At 39.9% G+C, this 17735-nt stretch overlaps 1 protein-coding gene across 1 annotated transcript in view; it reads left to right on the top strand.

Moving 5' to 3' along the window:
- The window catches only part of ANTXR2 (ANTXR cell adhesion molecule 2), a 584995-nt gene that overhangs the window by 273093 nt on the left and 294167 nt on the right, over window positions 1-17735 (top strand). The window contains exon 9 of the mRNA XM_053703194.1: window positions 15190-15285. Coding sequence (XP_053559169.1) covers window positions 15190-15285 — 96 coding nt within the window. The remainder of the gene's footprint in view (window positions 1-15189; window positions 15286-17735) is intronic.

The raw sequence follows: 17735 nt of genomic DNA, 5'->3' as shown, positions 1-17735 counted from the left end.
AATGCTTAAACCATTTTGGTTCATGTTTTATGATTAATACATGGATGGTGTTGCTGTGTCAATCTCTGAACATATTTAATATGGAAACAAAAGCCATATAGCTGCCACACCAAGAATTAAAAATATGGTTAAAAATAATAAAATATACATTTGTTTTCAATATCTTGGTGGACAGACATAATCTATTGTGTCAAAAGGAAAACAAGGGGCCCCTAATAGTGTTTATCTGTTGACAACATTGCACAGTAAGGTAGAATGAAAATCACTCAATTGTGTTTTCACCTATGGAATGATAAGGTGCGAATTGAGCGGACCTACACTTGCAGTGGTCAGCACTCTGACCGGTACCTCCGGCTGTAGTTTGCAAATCAAAGGCTCCTCCTGCGATATACCCTGCGTGGACGCTGGTATCCACTCTTGAGCAGGGCTTTGCATGCAGTGGGTGTCTCCCAGGACTGTAGATAGAGAGCAGGTGACCAACAAAGACTGAGGAGAAAGGCAAGCAGGATCCGACCGCCACAAAAGCAATACATCCGAACAAAGACAGAACAAAGCGACATCTAAAGTGATTGGAAAAAGTGAAAAGGTTTTATTTACAACGTGTTTCTCGACCACATAGGAGTAAACCACAGGAGGAAAAGTCTATCAAGCATTTTGCCTTGCTGCTAAGATTACAGAGGTTTTTCCGGTAGCAAAGGCTATTACAGAAATAATTACTAAGGAATGTTCCATGCCAGGTATTCCTTTTAATCCAGCTTCAAAATTTAAAAAGATTTTTCCTTTACCAGCTTCTATTCTGTGCAGTATTTGCCCACTCTTCTTTGCAGAACTGCTCCAGTTCTGTTACATTTGATGGTGACCATTTGTGGACTGCAGTCTCCAAGTCCAGCCAGATATTCAATGGGGTTTAAGTCTGGGCTCTGACTAGGCCATGCAAGGACATTCACCCTTTTCTCTAACCACTGTGTGGTCAGTTTTGCTGTGTGCTTTGGGTCATTGTCATGTTGGATGGTAAACCTTCTTCCCATTGACAACTTCCTGGCAGAGGACAGCAGATTTTCCTCAAGAATTTGATAGTATTTTGCCTCTTCCATTATTCCTTCTATCCTGACAAGTGCCCCAGTGCCTGCTGCAGAGATACCCCCATAACAGGACATTTCCACCTCCATGCTTTACTATAGGTATGGTGTTATTTGGATGGTGAGCTGTATTGGATTTCCTCCAGACATATCGTTTGGTGTTGAGACCAAATAATTCAATTTTTGTCTCATCATATTATAGGTGGCACTGAGTAATTAAAACTGGATAAACAAAAGCTGTGTCTGTCTTTATTTCAGGCTGCAAAGCAACAAAATGTGATTATTTTCAAGGGGGGGGGGTGATTATTTTCAATACCCACTGTATGTGTGTGTTTATATGTGTGTGTATGGAGGCATTTATGTGTATATATATGTATGTACAACCTTTTTTCATGTGGAATCAGAATCTCCTAGGTGTGTTATGGCAAAGCTCAGTCGTGACTGCATGTGGCCTTTCTTGAGGAATGGCTTTTTTCTTGCAACCCTCCCATACAAACCACATTTGTGGAGAATTTGTGATATTGTTGTCACATGCACACAATAAGCACTCTTTGTCATAAATTCCTGCAACTGCTTCAGAGTTGCTGTGGGCCTCTTGGTAGCCTCTCTGACCAGTTTCCTCCTGGCTCTTTCATCTAGTTTGGAGCGACGTCCTGATCCAGAGAGGTTCAGTGTTGTACCAATATCTCCCCCTTCTTAATAATAGACTTCATTGTGCTTCTAGACATTGATAAAGCCTTTGATATTTTCTTGTATCCATCTCCTGACTTGTGCCTTTCCACAACATTATCCCGGAGATCTTTTGACAGTGCCTTGCCAACCTTAGTTGATTGTTTGCTTTAGTTGCACTACCAGGGACTGAGATGCTCTAGGAAAGCTCTTTTAATTTTGAGCTTATCAATATGCCCACAGCTGATCACAGTTGAAGGTCAAATGGCTTTGTGTGTGCCATTGAGAAGGTGATTAACTATACCTGATTGAGTTTACAAGTAATTTTAGGAGAGGGTGATCTTTTTTGCAACTCAGTGATTCTGTTTTTGAATGGTCTTTGTTTTTGCCTGACATGGTGGTGTTATATCTTTCACTTGGATATTATAGGGGGCACTGAGTAATTAAAACTGGATAAACAAAAACTGTGTCTGTCTTTATTTCAGGCTGCAAAGCAACAAAATGTGATTATTTTCAAGGTGGGGGGGGGGGGTGATTCTTTTCAATACCCACTGTATGAGTGTGTATGGATGCATTTGTGTATATATGTATGTACAAATATAGATACACACATAAACACACATGTACTGTATACATATATATGTGTGTGTGTGTGCGTGTGCATTGGAGCCCTTTGCAGGCAATTAGATGAAAACTTAAAAAATCATATTTATACAATATTCATATTTTAAAAAAGTGTTATAGTGTGTATTTACTGTAAATATTTGACAAAACAATATTCTGCACATTGCAGAATATGTTCTATGTATTTATATATACTGTAGATAATCCTATATATATATATATATATATATATATATATACTGTATATATGTATATATCGATACCTATATATAATTATCTATAAATAGGTATCAATATATATTTATATATACTGTGTATGTGTGTGTGTATATATATATATATATATATATATATATATTTATATATACTGTGTATGTGTGTGTATATATATATATATATATATATATATATATATGTGTATGTGTGTGTATATATATATATATATTAGGGATGCACCGAAATTTCGGCAGCCGAAATTTTCGGCCGAAAATGAGCCTATCCCATTCGGGCCGAAAGAGGGGCAAACCGGCCGAAAATTGCGTGCTCTATCTGCCCCACACCTACACTTACTGGCCGCCGCTTACTGCATCTACTTGCACCTAAAATTAAGGATGGTGTAGCTAGAGGCCTTCTCGGCCGTTTAATTAGCAACTACATTTCCCACAACACCACTCACTGCAGCACAGCCTCCTCCCTCCTTTCCTACCTAGAGCGGTTCCTTCCTCTTTTTGCAAAATCTGCACTTCCTGTTCTGAAAGGCTCCGGTGTACTGTTTGCTTAGTGCTGTAGAAGAAGAGTTGCTCCGGTTCAGTGGTTCAGCAGTTCACCTCTGTGAGAGACAACGGAGGTTTGATTTACAGTTGTGTAGTGTGAGGAGGTAGAGGGGGGTTGCTCTGTGTTATGCTGTTGTAAATCAAACCTCCGTTGTCTCTAACAGAGCTAAACTGCTGAACCGGAGCAACTCTTCCTCCACAAAATGCTGAATAATTGCAGTAATAGACAAAGCTTCTACGTTTTAAATCCCTAGTAAACAGTTATACAAGCAGGGCTTTTACTTAGTGTGTGTACCACATGTGTGACTTTTTTGTGCTGTTATTTAGTCTGTAAATAGTGTGTGTGTGAGCTGTGTATAACATATTTACTGTATAACCTATATATATATATATATATATATATATATATATATATATATATATATATCTACTCATAACCTAAATATACAAAGCTTATCTGCTCTTTATTAAACCCAACAAATACCACACTACAGTTTTGTGCTGTTATATAGCCTGTACATAGTGTGTGTGAGCTGTGTATAACCCATAAATATCGAATACACAGCTTATCTGCTCTTTATTAAACATGACAAATACCAAACTGCAGCTCTGTGCTGTTATATAGTCTGTAATTAGTGTGTGAGCTGTGCATAACAACTATTTACTGTGTATAACCCATATACAGTATATCTAGTTATAAGCTAAATATCTAATACAAAGTGTATCTGCTCTTTATTAAACCTAACAAATACCAAGCTGTAGCTCTGTGCTGTTATTTAGTCTGTAATTAGTGTGTGTGAGCTGTGTATAACATAACTATTACACATGCAGTATTCCTGATCTGCCAATAAATATTAATACTGCAGTGTAAACCATTTCTTGCAAGTTTTAATTGTCTAGCCCTTACTGTTTTGCATAGATAGAAAGGTTTTCTAGGACTATACTAAATTTGGATAACTAGTAAACCAAAAGAAAATCTCTTAAATCTGATTCTGTTACATAGAACTGAATGAAGAATGTATATTGATATTAAATAATCAACAATATATTATTCTTCACTCATTCATATATAACAGAAACAGATTTAACAGATTTTTATTTATATTGCTTTTTAAAGTTATTTTTTTGTCCAATTTCAGTGTGGTTAATGGTTATTTATTTATTGGCTTGTATTTTTTTTTATTTCAGATCCATTAAATTCATTAAAAACTGTAATATAAAATTATAGAAAAAAAACTATTTTAAAATCATTTTTGAAAAAAAAAGTCAGTTTCGGTTTCGGTTTCGGGTTTCGGCCAAGGGCATCCTGAATTTTCGGTTTCGGTTTCGGTCCAGAATTTTCATTTCGGTGCATCCCTAATATATATATATATATATACACACACACAGTATCTCACAAAAGTGAGTACACCCCTCACATTTTTGTAAATATTTTATTATATCTTTCTCTTGTTAAGTGTATTCAGTCCACGGGTCATCCATTACTTATGGGATATATTCCCTTCCCAACAGGAAGTTGCAAGAGGATCACCCAAAGCAGAGCTGCTATATAGCTCCTCCCCTCACATGTCATATCCAGTCATTCTCTTGCAACCCTCAACTAGATAGGAGGTCGTGAGAGGACTGTGGTGTTTTATACTTAGTTTATTTCTTCAATCAAAAGTTTGTTATTTTTAAATGGCACCGGAGTGTGCTGTTTTTTCTCAGGCAGTATTTGGAAGAAGAATCTGCCTGCGTTTTCTATGATCTTAGCAGAAGTAACTAAGATCCACTGGCTGTTCTCGCACATTCTGAGGAGTGGGGTAACTTCAGAAAGGGAATAGCGTGCAGGGTCTCCTGCAAATAAGGTATGTGCAGTAAAATATTTTTCTAAGGAATGGAATTGACTAAGAAAATACTGCTGATACCGATGTAATGTAAGTAAAGCCTTAAATGCAGTGAAAGCGACTGGTATCAGGCTGATTAATGTATATACAGTAAAGTAATTTTCTAAGGAATGGAATTTGACTAAGAAAATGTTACTAATACTGAAGTAATGTAATAAGCCTTAAATGCAGTAGAAGGACTGGTATCAGGCTTATCAATAGAGATACATACTCTTTAAAAAAGGATGTTTAAAACATTTGCTGGCATGTTTAATCGTTTTTGTGAGGTACATTGGTGATAAAACTTATTGGGGCATACATTTTTCCACATGGCTGACTTATATTTCTGCATAGAAACAGTTAACTGAAGCTCCCACTGTTGTAATAATGAGTGGGAGGGGCCTATTTTAGCGCTTTTTTTGCGCAGTAAAAATTCAGTCTCAGTCTTCCTGCTTCTTCCTGCATGACCCAGGACGTCTCTAGAGAGCTCAAGGGACTTCAAAAGTCATTTTGAGGGAGGTAATCAGTCACAGCAGACCTGTGACAGTGTGTTTGACTGTGTTAAAAAACGTTTTTTTCTCTATTGCTTATCCGTTTTGGGTATTAAGGGGTTAATCATCCATTTGCAAGTGGGTGCAATGCTAACTTAATACATTTACTGTGAAAATTTGGTTGCTATAACTGTTTGGTTCATTGTTATTTCAACTGTGACAGTTTTTTTGTGCTTCTTAAAGGCGCAGTAGCGTTTTCTATATTGCTTGTAAATTTATTTAAAGTGTTTTCCAAGTCTGCTAGTCTTATTGCTAGTCTGTTTAAACATGTCTGACACAGATTAATCTGTTTGTTCACTATGTTTGAAGGCCAGTGTGGAGCCCCATAGAAATATGTGTACTAAATGTATTGATTTCACTTTAAATAATAAAGGTCAGTCTTTATCTGTAAAGGAATTATCACCAGACAACGAGGGGGAAGTTATGCCGACTAACTCTCCTCACGTGTCAGTACCTTCGCCTCCCGCTCAGGAGGCGCGTGATATTGTGGCGCCAAGTACATCAGAGACGCCCATACAAATCACTTTACAAGACATGGCTACTATTATGAATAATACCCTGACAGAAGTATTATCTAAATTGCCAGAATTAAGAGGCAAGCGCGATTGCTCTTGGATAAGGACAGAGCGCGCTGGTGCTGTGAGAGCCATGTCCGATACTGCGTCACAGTTTGCAGAACATGAGGACGGAGAGCTTCATTCTGTGGGTGACGGATCTGATCCAGGGAAACCGGATTCAGAGATCTCTAATTTTAAATTTAAGCTTGAGAACCTCCGTGTATTGCTAGGGGAGGTTTTAGCGGCTCTGAATAACTGTAACACAGTTGCAATTCCAGAGAAATTATGTAGGCTGGATAGATACTATGCGGTACCGGTGTGTACTGACGTTTTTCCTATACCTAAAAGGCTTACAGAAATTATTAGCAAGGAGTGGGATAGACCCGGTGTGCCCTTTTCCCCACCTCCTATATTTAGGAAAATGTTTCCAATAGACGCCACTACACGGGACTTATGGCAGACGGTCCCTAAGGTGGAGGGAGCAGTTTCTACTTTAGCTAAGCGTACCACTCTCCCGGTGGAGGATAGTTGTGCTTTTTCGGATCCAATGGATAAAAAATTAGAAGGTTACCTTAAGAAAATGTTTGTTCAACAAGGTTTTATCTTACAGCCCCTTGCATGCATTGCGCCTGTCACTGCTGCTGCGGCATTCTGGTTTGAGTCTCTAGAAGAGGCCATTCACACAGCTCCATTGGATGAAATTATGGACAAGCTTAAAGCACTTAAGCTAGCTAATGCATTTGTTTCTGATGCCATTGTACATTTAACTAAACTAACGGCTAAGAACTCCGGATTCGCCATCCAGGCGCGCAGAGCGCTATGGCTTAAATCCTGGTCAGCTGACGTGACTTCTAAATCTAAATTGCTTAATATTCCTTTCAAGGGGCAAACCTTATTCGGGCCCGGCTTGAAAGAAATTATCGCTGACATTACTGGAGGTAAGGGTCATACTCTTCCTCAGGACAGGGCCAAATCAAAGGCCAAACAGTCTAATTTTCGTGCCTTTCGAAACTTCAAGGCAGGAGCAACATCAACTTCCTCCGCTCCAAAACAGGAAGGAACTGTTGCTCGTTACAGACAGGCCTGGAAAACTAACCAGTCCTGGAACAAGGGCAAGCAGGCCAGAAAACCTACTACTGCCCCTAAGACAGCATGAAGGGATGGCCCCCTATCCGGAAACGGATCTAGTGGGGGGCAGACTTTCTCTCTTCGCCCAGGCGTGGGCAAGAGATGTCCAGGATCCCTGGGCGTTGGAGATCATATCTCAGGGATATCTTCTGGACTTCAAGGCTTCCCCTCCTCAAGGGAGATTTCATCTTTCAAGGTTATCAGAAAACCAGATAAAGAAAGAGGCATTCCTACGCTGCGTACAAGACCTCCTAGTAATGGGGGTGATCCACCCAGTTCCGCGGACGGAACAAGGACAGGGATTTTATTCAAATCTGTTCGTGGTTCCCAAGAAAGAGGGTACCTTCAGACCAATTTTGGACCTAAAGATCTTAAACAAATTCCTAAGAGTTCCATCATTCAAAATGGAAACTATTCGGACCATCCTACCCATGATCCAAGAGGGTCAGTACATGACCACAGTGGACTTAAAGGATGCCTACCTTCACATACCGATTCACAAAGATCATCATCGGTTCCTAAGATTTGCCTTTCTAGACAGGCATTACCAATTTGTAGCTCTCCCCTTTGGGTTGGCTACGGCCCCGAGAATCTTTACAAAGGTTCTGGGCTCACTTCTGGCGGTTCTAAGACCGCGAGGCATAGCGGTGGCTCCGTATCTAGACGACATCCTGATACAGGCGTCAAGCTTTCAAATTGCCAAGTCTCATACAGAGATAGTTCTGGCATTTCTGAGGTCGCATGGGTGGAAGGTGAACGTGGAAAAGAGTTCTATCACCACTCACAAGAGTCTCCTTCCTAGGGACTCTGATAGATTCTGTAGAAATGAAAATTTACCTGACGGAGGCCAGGTTATCAAAACTTTTAAATGCTTGCCGTGTCCTTCATTCCATTCCACGCCCGTCAGTGGCTCAGTGCATGGAAGTAATCGGCTTAATGGTAGCGGCAATGGACATAGTGCCATTTGCGCGCCTGCATCTCAGACCGCTGCAATTGTGCATGCTAGGTCAGTGGAATGGGGATTACTCAGATTTGTCCCCCCTACTAAATCTGGATCAAGAGACCAGAGATTCTCTTCTCTGGTGGCTATCTCAGGTCCATCTGTCCAAGGGTATGACCTTTCGCAGGCCAGATTGGACGATTGTAACAACAGATGCCAGACTTCTAGGCTGGGGCGCAGTCTGGAATTCCCTGAAGGCTCAGGGATCGTGGACTCAGGAGGAGAAACTCCTCCCAATAAATATTCTGGAGTTAAGAGCAATATTCTATGCTCTTCTAGCTTGGCCTCAGTTAGCAACACTGAGGTTCATCAGATTTCAGTCGGACAACATCACGACTGTGGCTTATATCAACCATCAAGGGGAAACCAGGAGCTCCCTAGCAATGTTAGAAGTCTCAAAGATAATTCGCTGGGCAGAGTCTACCTCTTGCCAAATGTCAGCGATCCACATCCCAGGCGTGGAGAACTGGGAGGCGGACTTTCTAAGTCGTCAGACTTTTCATCCGGGGGAGTGGGAACTCCATCCGGAGGTGTTTGCTCAACTGGTCCATCGTTGGGGCAAACCAGAACTGGATCTCATGGCGTCTCGCCAGAATGCCAAACTTCCTCGTTACGGATCCAGGTCCAGGGACCCGGGAGCGACGCTGATAGATGCTCTAGCAGCTCCTTGGTTCTTCAACATGGCTTATGTGTTTCCACCGTTTCCTCTGCTACCTCGACTGATTGCCAAGATCAAACAGGAGAGAGCATCAGTGATTCTGATAGCGCCTGCGTGGCCACGCAGGACCTGGTATGCAGACCTAGTGGACATGTCGTCCTGTCCACCATGGACTCTACCTCTGAGGCAAGACCTTCTAATACAAGGTCCTTTCAATCATCCAAATCTAATTTCTCTGAGACTGACTGCATGGAGATTGAACGCTTGATCCTATCAAAGCGTGGCTTCTCCAAGTCAGTTATTGATACCTTAATACAGGCACGAAAGCCTGTTACCAGGAAAATCTACCATAAGATATGGCGTAAATACCTGTATTGGTGCGAATCCAAGAGTTACTCATGGAGTAAGGTTAGGATTCCTAGGATATTGTCCTTTCTCCAAGAGGGTTTGGAAAAAGGCTTATCAGCTAGTTCGTTAAAGGGACAGATTTCTGCTCTGTCTATTCTTTTGCACAAGCGTCTGGCAGAAGTTCCAGACGTCCAGGCTTTTTGTCAGGCTTTGGCTAGGATTAAGCCTGTGTTTAAAACTGTTGCTCCTCCGTGGAGCTTAAACTTGGTTCTTAAAGTTCTTCAAGGAGTTCCGTTTGAACCCCTTCATTCCATTGATATTAAACTTTTATCTTGGAAAGTTCTGTTTTTGATGGCTATTTCCTCGGCTCGAAGAGTCTCGGAGTTATCTGCCTTACTTTGTGATTCTCCTTATCTGATTTTCCATTCAGACAAGGTAGTTCTGCGTACTAAATCTGGGTTTTTACCTAAGGTAGTTTCTAACAGGAATATCAATCAGGAGATTGTTGTTCCATCATTATGTCCTAATCCTTCTTCAAAGAAGGAACGACTTTTGCATAATCTGGACGTAGTCCGTGCCCTGAAGTTCTATTTACAGGCAACTAAAGATTTTCGTCAAACTTCTTCCCTGTTTGTCGTTTACTCTGGACAGAGGAGAGGTCAAAAGGCTTCGGCAACCTCTCTCTCCTTTTGGCTTCGTAGCATAATACGTTTAGCCTATGAGACTGCTGGACAGCAGCCCCCTGAAAGAATTACAGCTCATTCCACTAGAGCTGTGGCTTCCACCTGGGCCTTTAAGAATGAGGCCTCTGTTGAACAGATTTGCAAGGCTGCGACTTGGTCTTCGCTTCACACCTTTTCAAAATTTTACAAATTTGACACTTTTGCTTCTTCGGAGGCTGTTTTTGGGAGAAAGGTTCTACAGGCAGTGGTTCCTTCCGTTTAAGTTCCTGCCTTGTCCCTCCCATCATCCGTGTACTTTAGCTTTGGTATTGGTATCCCATAAGTAATGGATGACCCGTGGACTGAATACACTTAACAAGAGAAAACATAATTTATGCTTACCTGATAAATTTATTTCTCTTGTAGTGTATTCAGTCCACGGCCCGCCCTGTCTTTTTTAAGGCAGATCTAAATTTTAATTAAAACTCCAGTCACCACTGCACCCTATGGTTTCTCCTTTCTTGTCTTGTTTCGGTCGAATGACTGGATATGACATGTGAGGGGAGGAGCTATATAGCAGCTCTGCTTTGGGTGATCCTCTTGCAACTTCCTGTTGGGAAGGGAATATATCCCATAAGTAATGGATGACCCGTGGACTGAATACACTACAAGAGAAATAAATTTATCAGGTAAGCATAAATTATGTTTTTCATGTGACAACACTGAAGAAATGACACTTTGCTACAATGTAAAGTAGTGAGTGTACAGCCTGTATAATAGTTTAAATTTGATGTCCCCTAAAAATAACGCAACACCCAGCCATTAATGTCTAAACCATTAACAACAAAAGTGAGTACACCCCTAAGTGGAAATGTCCAAATTGGGCCCAATTAGCCATTTTCTGAGGATCTGAAAAAAAGAATTGTTGCTCTACATAAAGATGGCCTAGGCTATAAGAAGACCCTGACACTGAGCTGCTACACAGTGGGCAAGACCATACAGCGGTTTCACAGGACAGGTTCCACTCAGAAGAAGTTAAGTGCACGTGCTCAGCGTCATATCCAGAGGTTGTCTTTGGGAAATAGACGTATGAGTGCTGCCAGCATTGCTGCTGAGGTTGAACGGGTAGGGGGTCAGCCCGGCATGATCAGAAGGGCATACCTCCATAAGTGTGAAGTCGCCCATCCATGGTCCAAGAGTCGACATTTCGGAGGTTACCAATGCCTTTATCCACATAATTGTCTTTACATAAGGAGGTTTTCAACCAGATTGTGAGGAGCTGAGGAAGTCCAGAGATAGATCTTATTGCCTCTCTTTGAACTACAAGTTTACTAACTATTGTGCCAGGACCCTCAGGCAGCTCTGGTGGATGCCTTAATGGTGCAAAGGCCATTCAAGCTGATATACATATTTCCTCCATGTTCTGCTACCCATAGTTATAGCCAGAATCTAGCAGGATCTGTCAGTCATTTTGATTGCTCTTACATGACCTCACAGAACTTGGCATGCAGATTTTGTTCTGATGTCCTCTTGCCTACTATGGTGTCTTCCTCTCAGAGTTCTGTCTTTCATCAGGACCTTTGGACCTTAGCTTGGATGGCTTGGGGATTGAATATATGACTTTGGCTGAGAGAGGCGTGTCTTACAAGATGATTGAGAGAAAGTCTTTAACCACAGATATCTACCACAAGATATGCAGAATATATATAGCATTGTGTGTGCCTAGGAATTTCTCCAGGAAGGTTTGGAGAAAGGTTTCTCTGTAGGGTCATATTTCTGCATTGTCTGTTTTGTTTCATTTTACTTTTTGATATATACAGACTTTTGTTCAGGCTCTGATCTGTATCATACCTGTTATATGACAAGTGACTCTGCCTTAGAGTCTCAATTTGGTATTAAAGATTCTTCAACTATCTTCCTTTTAATCCTATGCATGGTCTAAATCTTCAGCTCTTGTCTTGGACAATTCTTTTTTTGCTATCCATTTATTTGGCTTGCCTTGTTTCTGAGTTTATTGTTCTGCCCTTTAAATAATGAGCATTTTTTACACCCTTGATGTTGATCAGGCTCTTACATTTTAAGAGGAAGCAACTAAGACTTTTAGACTTTCCTCTGCCCTCTTTGTTCACTTTTCTGGACCCTGCAAGGGTCACAAGGCTACAGCTACTACATTGGCAGCTTTGCTCAAGGTTTTAAGCTGAAAAGTCTATGTGTTTGTGAGTAAGTCGCTTCCTGAGTGTATTACTAATCATTTTATTAGAGCAGTGGCTACTTCTTGTGCCCTTTGTAATGATACTTTCCTTAACTATAAAAGGTCCTCTATTTTCTAAGTTCTACCATTTTGATATTGCCTCAGATTAGGTGGCCTCTGGCAGAAAAGTACTGCATAGTAGCATGTCTGGCTTCTTGGCCCTGCCTTATTCTAGTCTTATGGACATGGTTTTTAGATCCCATGTTTGTAAACTCTCACCATCTTATGGAACGCTGTTTGTTTGCCTCCTCTTGGAGGACATGATATGTATCCCTTTTGTGATGATTCAGGGACTCTCACTATCATGAAAATAATACATTTGGGGCGTGTCCGAACAGCGATCCTGAGTGGTTGCATCCTCTTAGAGCTCGAGCTGATTTTCTAGAAAACCGCCAATATCTAAATCATCTCATAGTGAACAAACACCATAAACAACCTGTATCATAGAGATACGTGAAAAAACAATATCCATCAAACTATTTGCTGTGCTCTTAATGCTGGAAAACTTGCTATTACTACTGATGCTCTGGACGCAATCCCTCTGTGGGGTGAGATGACAGCCATGAACACTCCCGTTGTAATCCACCACCAGAGGTGTTCCATACACCTAAAAACTCCAATACCCTCTCCGCAGCAGCCATACCACGAGGCGATACCCCAGCATAAAGAGAACCCACTCTCTCTTAATTAATACATCCCAGAAGGAAGTCTACACTCTCTGAGGTAACAGCAATAGGCCAGCAACTATACAACCACATGCTGCTACAACAGAACCATATACATCCGCACCACCATCCGCGATGACCGCCAATGCAACCCACAGGATCATGCTGACAACAAAGAATGCCTCAAGTACTCTGCCTTTATGGGAGCTTGGGGGGACTCCCGAATCAACACAACCATCAAAATGATTCACACTTTGTCTGCCGGTACTCCCCTTGGCCAGTCCCTATATTGACCTTATGCTGCAACCGGACTCTCCTATTTACACAGAAGACTGAGTTGTCAATGGACATCTGGGCATCAAAGCAGACTTGCTCCTGTGCCTCATATCACAGCGGTTTGAGCAGTACCCTGCCAAAGCTATACAGAATCTCATTCTCCACCTGCACGATCTAGTGCACACAAACAACAAGCAATTTAACTCAAAGATCTTCTATCAGAGCACTTGTTTTCCCTACAGAGGAGGATATTTCCCTGAAACAGGAGATGGATAACTTACAATCTTCTAATTACCATGTTGGCATATAGATGTCTTGGTTTGACAAGTTCCGTTTATGTTGCCTTGTTTTATCCTTTCCAGAGGTTTCTTCCAGTAATATTAACAGGAAATTGCGGTAAACCTATTTTTTTTTTAATCTCCTATTGTACTAAGGTTAAACTTTCCTAGATATGTTTATGATCTGCTCATTTAGACCTGAGAAACAATCACCTCAATAGTCCTATAATAATATATCACTAAAAGTGGATTTGTCTCAACGCTGATAATAATACAACTATTGTTTGCATACCACCACATTCAGCAGCATATATGTTAGGGAACCACTGTTAGATTCACAGAACACCCTGACCATTTTTTGCTAAATCCCACCTCTGTTTGACCTTTAATACAGCCACTAATAGATGCTTGTAATAATTAGCACCCAAAACCTATTAATATAAAGTTCAGACCAACCATATCTCTACTATACCGCCATAAAGATACGGATACCATTTTTATTTTTTGCAGGGACATGAGGGCTCACTGTAATGCACATCTTAACTTTAGTTTGACCTCTGGAGCTATTTTCCTAGATAAGATTCGACACTATGGCCGGGCCATGACAAAAGAATCAAGTTGCGATAACACCGGATGTCAATATATGTCCCTAAATTTTTGAGTTTTTTCACTAATTAACCCCACATTTCTACCTAATCTTTATTTCTGGCACTCAATCTCCTTGATATGTTCAGAGGAAAGCACCTGTAAGCCGAAATACGTCTACCAGAGGACTTCATTAATACACCACATAGATCAAGGATGCTAGAAATTATTATACACACTCAGCTCATAGACTAAATTCCATGACGTAATCAATACTGGCATAAACCACTAAGATTAGACCTTTATGCAATTTCCAGGATTTCACCAAACAGACCATACTGGATAAATATATGATATCTAAATTATTGTCTTTTGTAATATTTCAACACGCACTATAAAAATGTTTAGTTTTGGTACTTACATCTTGAGATTCTAAATGACCTGACCTTTTTAGCACTAATCTTTTTCTAGATTCAATTTTTTTCTTTACTGTTTATTATCTTTTAGGTTTAACTATAACCCCTTGGACTCGGACTCAAACTGTTTAACAGGTCCAAAAGTGACCTATCATATTGAAATAAGGGGAAGAAGGACTATAACCTTTATGTACAACTCAGATCAAATATGATGCATACTTGTATTATCTGTACTTCTTGACCTCAATAATTTTTTTTTTTTTTAATATAAATTTATCAGGTTTAGTTTGCATGAATTATGTTACTGTTTTGCTTATTAGGTCAAGGCCAACTTATTTCTTGCTTCTGTACTTTAAATAAAATGGTGATTTTGGCTTTTTGGCTATAATTAAAATAAATAATAAATATATGTGTGTGTGTATATATATATATATATATATATATATATATATATATATATATATATAAAATAAGAATTCAGAATTGGTCCCTTGTATTCTGATACAACTCGCACTAATGTCTGAGTAAATACAAAGATATGAATAGGTTTTAAAATCTAGAAACTCTCTTAAATATATAATTGTTTATTTCTTAAAAATTGTTATAATATTAAAATTAGAAAAATTGATAATTTCTTTATCCATTAATCATTTCATTTCTTCACCACTTATTGACAAATAGTTTGTTATTAAATTTATTGGATTGCCCTTCTTTCTGTCTAAATATGACTTTTACATGTTTGTTTTAAGAAATGGAACAATGTGACTTCAAACTTAAAGATTATACATTCTCTTTTTTTTCCAGAGGAATTTCAAGTTGTTTTGTCAGGAAATGGATTTTTACTAGGCCGGCATGTAGACAATGTTACCTGTTCCTACCAAGCAAACTCAACAGTGATTCGTGAGTATTCTGTAGGCAAGATACAAATGTATACATACAGAATATTTACCATCCTTTTGGGAAAGCATATAAGGACTGCTTATATTAACATATGTGCTCATTTGCAACTGAAGTGAAAAATAAAATACAGCCCATTACATCTGTTTATTGATAAAATTCTTGTGAGATTCTTAGATATTAAAAAAAATTATGTACACTAGGGGGTAGATTTAATAAACAGTGGATGTTGCTTTCTACGCCCGAAGTTTCCAGCTCGTAAGACCGCTGCTCCTTAACTTGTCTGCCACCTTTTAGGCGGACGGCAATCATCCCGATCCAATACGATCGGGATGATTGACACCCCCTGCTAGCGGCCGTTTGTCCGTAAATGTGCAGGGGGCGGCATTGCACAAGCATTTCACAAGAAATGCGATATCGGGTGGACTTGATTCGCTACAGCAAATCATGTCTGCCTGGCACTTGGTAAATCTGCCCCAATTATCTATCTCTATCTATATCTATCTATAATATCTATCATATCTATTTTATCTATCTATCGCTCTCTGTCTGTCTGTCTATCTATCTATCTACTATCGAGCTCCAGGCTAACTTTTTCCCTGCAGTAGTGTGGATTTTCTCCTCATATGATGTCACCCACATGCACTTTTGTTGATGTCACTATTTATCTACCAACTACTGTCTATCTCCCTAGATTCTATTTATCTATCATCTATCTATAAAATTAGTTACCAGAGATATAATAAATATATATCTCAAAGGGACGCACAAGCTACAATGAGAAATATATATGGTTTGATTAAATCTCTTATCTAAACAATTATTCAAAACTAATTGAAGTTTGTGAACATTTTCTAAATTGAGTGATACTATGGCAATCAAATAGCTGTAAAATATAAAAACAATGTAACAATAATATGATGTGAAAAAGTCTTTGGGGCCCATTTATCAAGCTCCGTACGTTGCACCAGCAGCTCTTGTGAGCTGCTGGTGCAATGTTAAATGTGGAGAGCGTATTGCTCTCCGCATTCAGCGATGTCTTGCGGACCTGATCCGCACTGTCGGATCAGGTCCGCATGACCTTTAATAAATAGGCCCCTTTGTATGTAAGACAGTTACTATTGAAGACAATACCAACTATGAGGCTGCACCACTTGAAACCACAGGTGATGAAGTCAATCTGTAAACAGGAAGAGAAGAAAGGTGCGCATCATAGCATAACCTTCCTACAATTATGGTGACACCTTAGGGAGGAGTAGCTAAAATATAGTAGCACATATACAAGTTGAAAATATACGGTGTCACTCTAAATTTGCGCTCACCGGATTAGCGCGCATGTAGACCTACCATAAAGTGTAAATGTTAAAAATGTAAGAACATTTTAGAATACTAAAGATCTACTACTAGTGCTCATATAGGGGCCTATCTATCAAGCTCCGGATAGAGCTTGAGGCCCCGTGTTTCTGGCGAGCCTGCAGGCTCGCCAGAAACACCGGTTATGAAGCAGCGGTCCACCGCTGCTTCATAACCTGTCCGCCTGCTCTGAGCAGGCGGACAGACATCGCCGCAATTCAACCCGATCGAGTACGATTGGGTTGATTGACACCCCCCTGCTGGCGGTCCATTGGCCGCGAGTCTGCAGGGGGCGGCGTTGCACCAGCAGCTCTTGTGAGCTGCTGATGCAATGCTTAATACGGAGAGCGTATTGCTCTACGTATTTAGCGAGGTCTGGCGGACCTGATCCGCACTGTCGGATCAGGTCCGCCAGGCTTTGATAAATAGAGGCCATAGTCTTGAGCTAAAGCATGACTGAATCATGCAAAATGTTTATTTTTAGTTTTACTTAAAGGGACATTATACACTCATTTTTTCTTTGCATAAATGTTTTGTAGATGATCTATTTATATAGCCCATAAAGTTTTTTTTTTTTTTAAATGTATAGTTTTGCTTATTTTTAAATAACATTGCTCTGATTTTCAGACTCCTAACCAAACCCCAAAGTTTTATGAGAATACCGTCAGCTACCTTCTACAGCTTGCTCCTGTTTGTGTAAAGGGTCTTTTCTTATGCATAAGAATGGGGAGGGGGGAGTGTCTTATTTCCCACTTGCAGTGGACTTTCCAGCTACCTTTTAAACCAAGCTAAACTGAGAGCTTCTAAGTAAGTTTTTAAACAGTTTTATACTGGATTTTTATATCAGTATCTGTGTATATTATTCTTTATAGCAGTGTCTATTACATGCAGTTATATGACAATGAGTGTATACTGTCCCTTTAGGCTGTTATTGTGGTACACAAAATCAAATTATATATGTATTTTATTGTGTGGCCACAGTACTGCTGTGGGGGAAATAGGCAACCATTCAATCTGGTTATCTGGTTTCCAGCACTTAGAGGTAATAATTTTAATATCACAACTGTATTATTTGCCAATTATTTTTTTTCTGTTCTTTA

Source organism: Bombina bombina, chromosome 2 (assembly GCF_027579735.1).
Source record: "Bombina bombina isolate aBomBom1 chromosome 2, aBomBom1.pri, whole genome shotgun sequence".
Classification (NCBI taxonomy): domain Eukaryota; kingdom Metazoa; phylum Chordata; class Amphibia; order Anura; family Bombinatoridae; genus Bombina; species Bombina bombina.
Note: the sequence above shows the minus strand (reverse complement) of the source record. Positions and strands in the feature narration are given on the sequence as shown.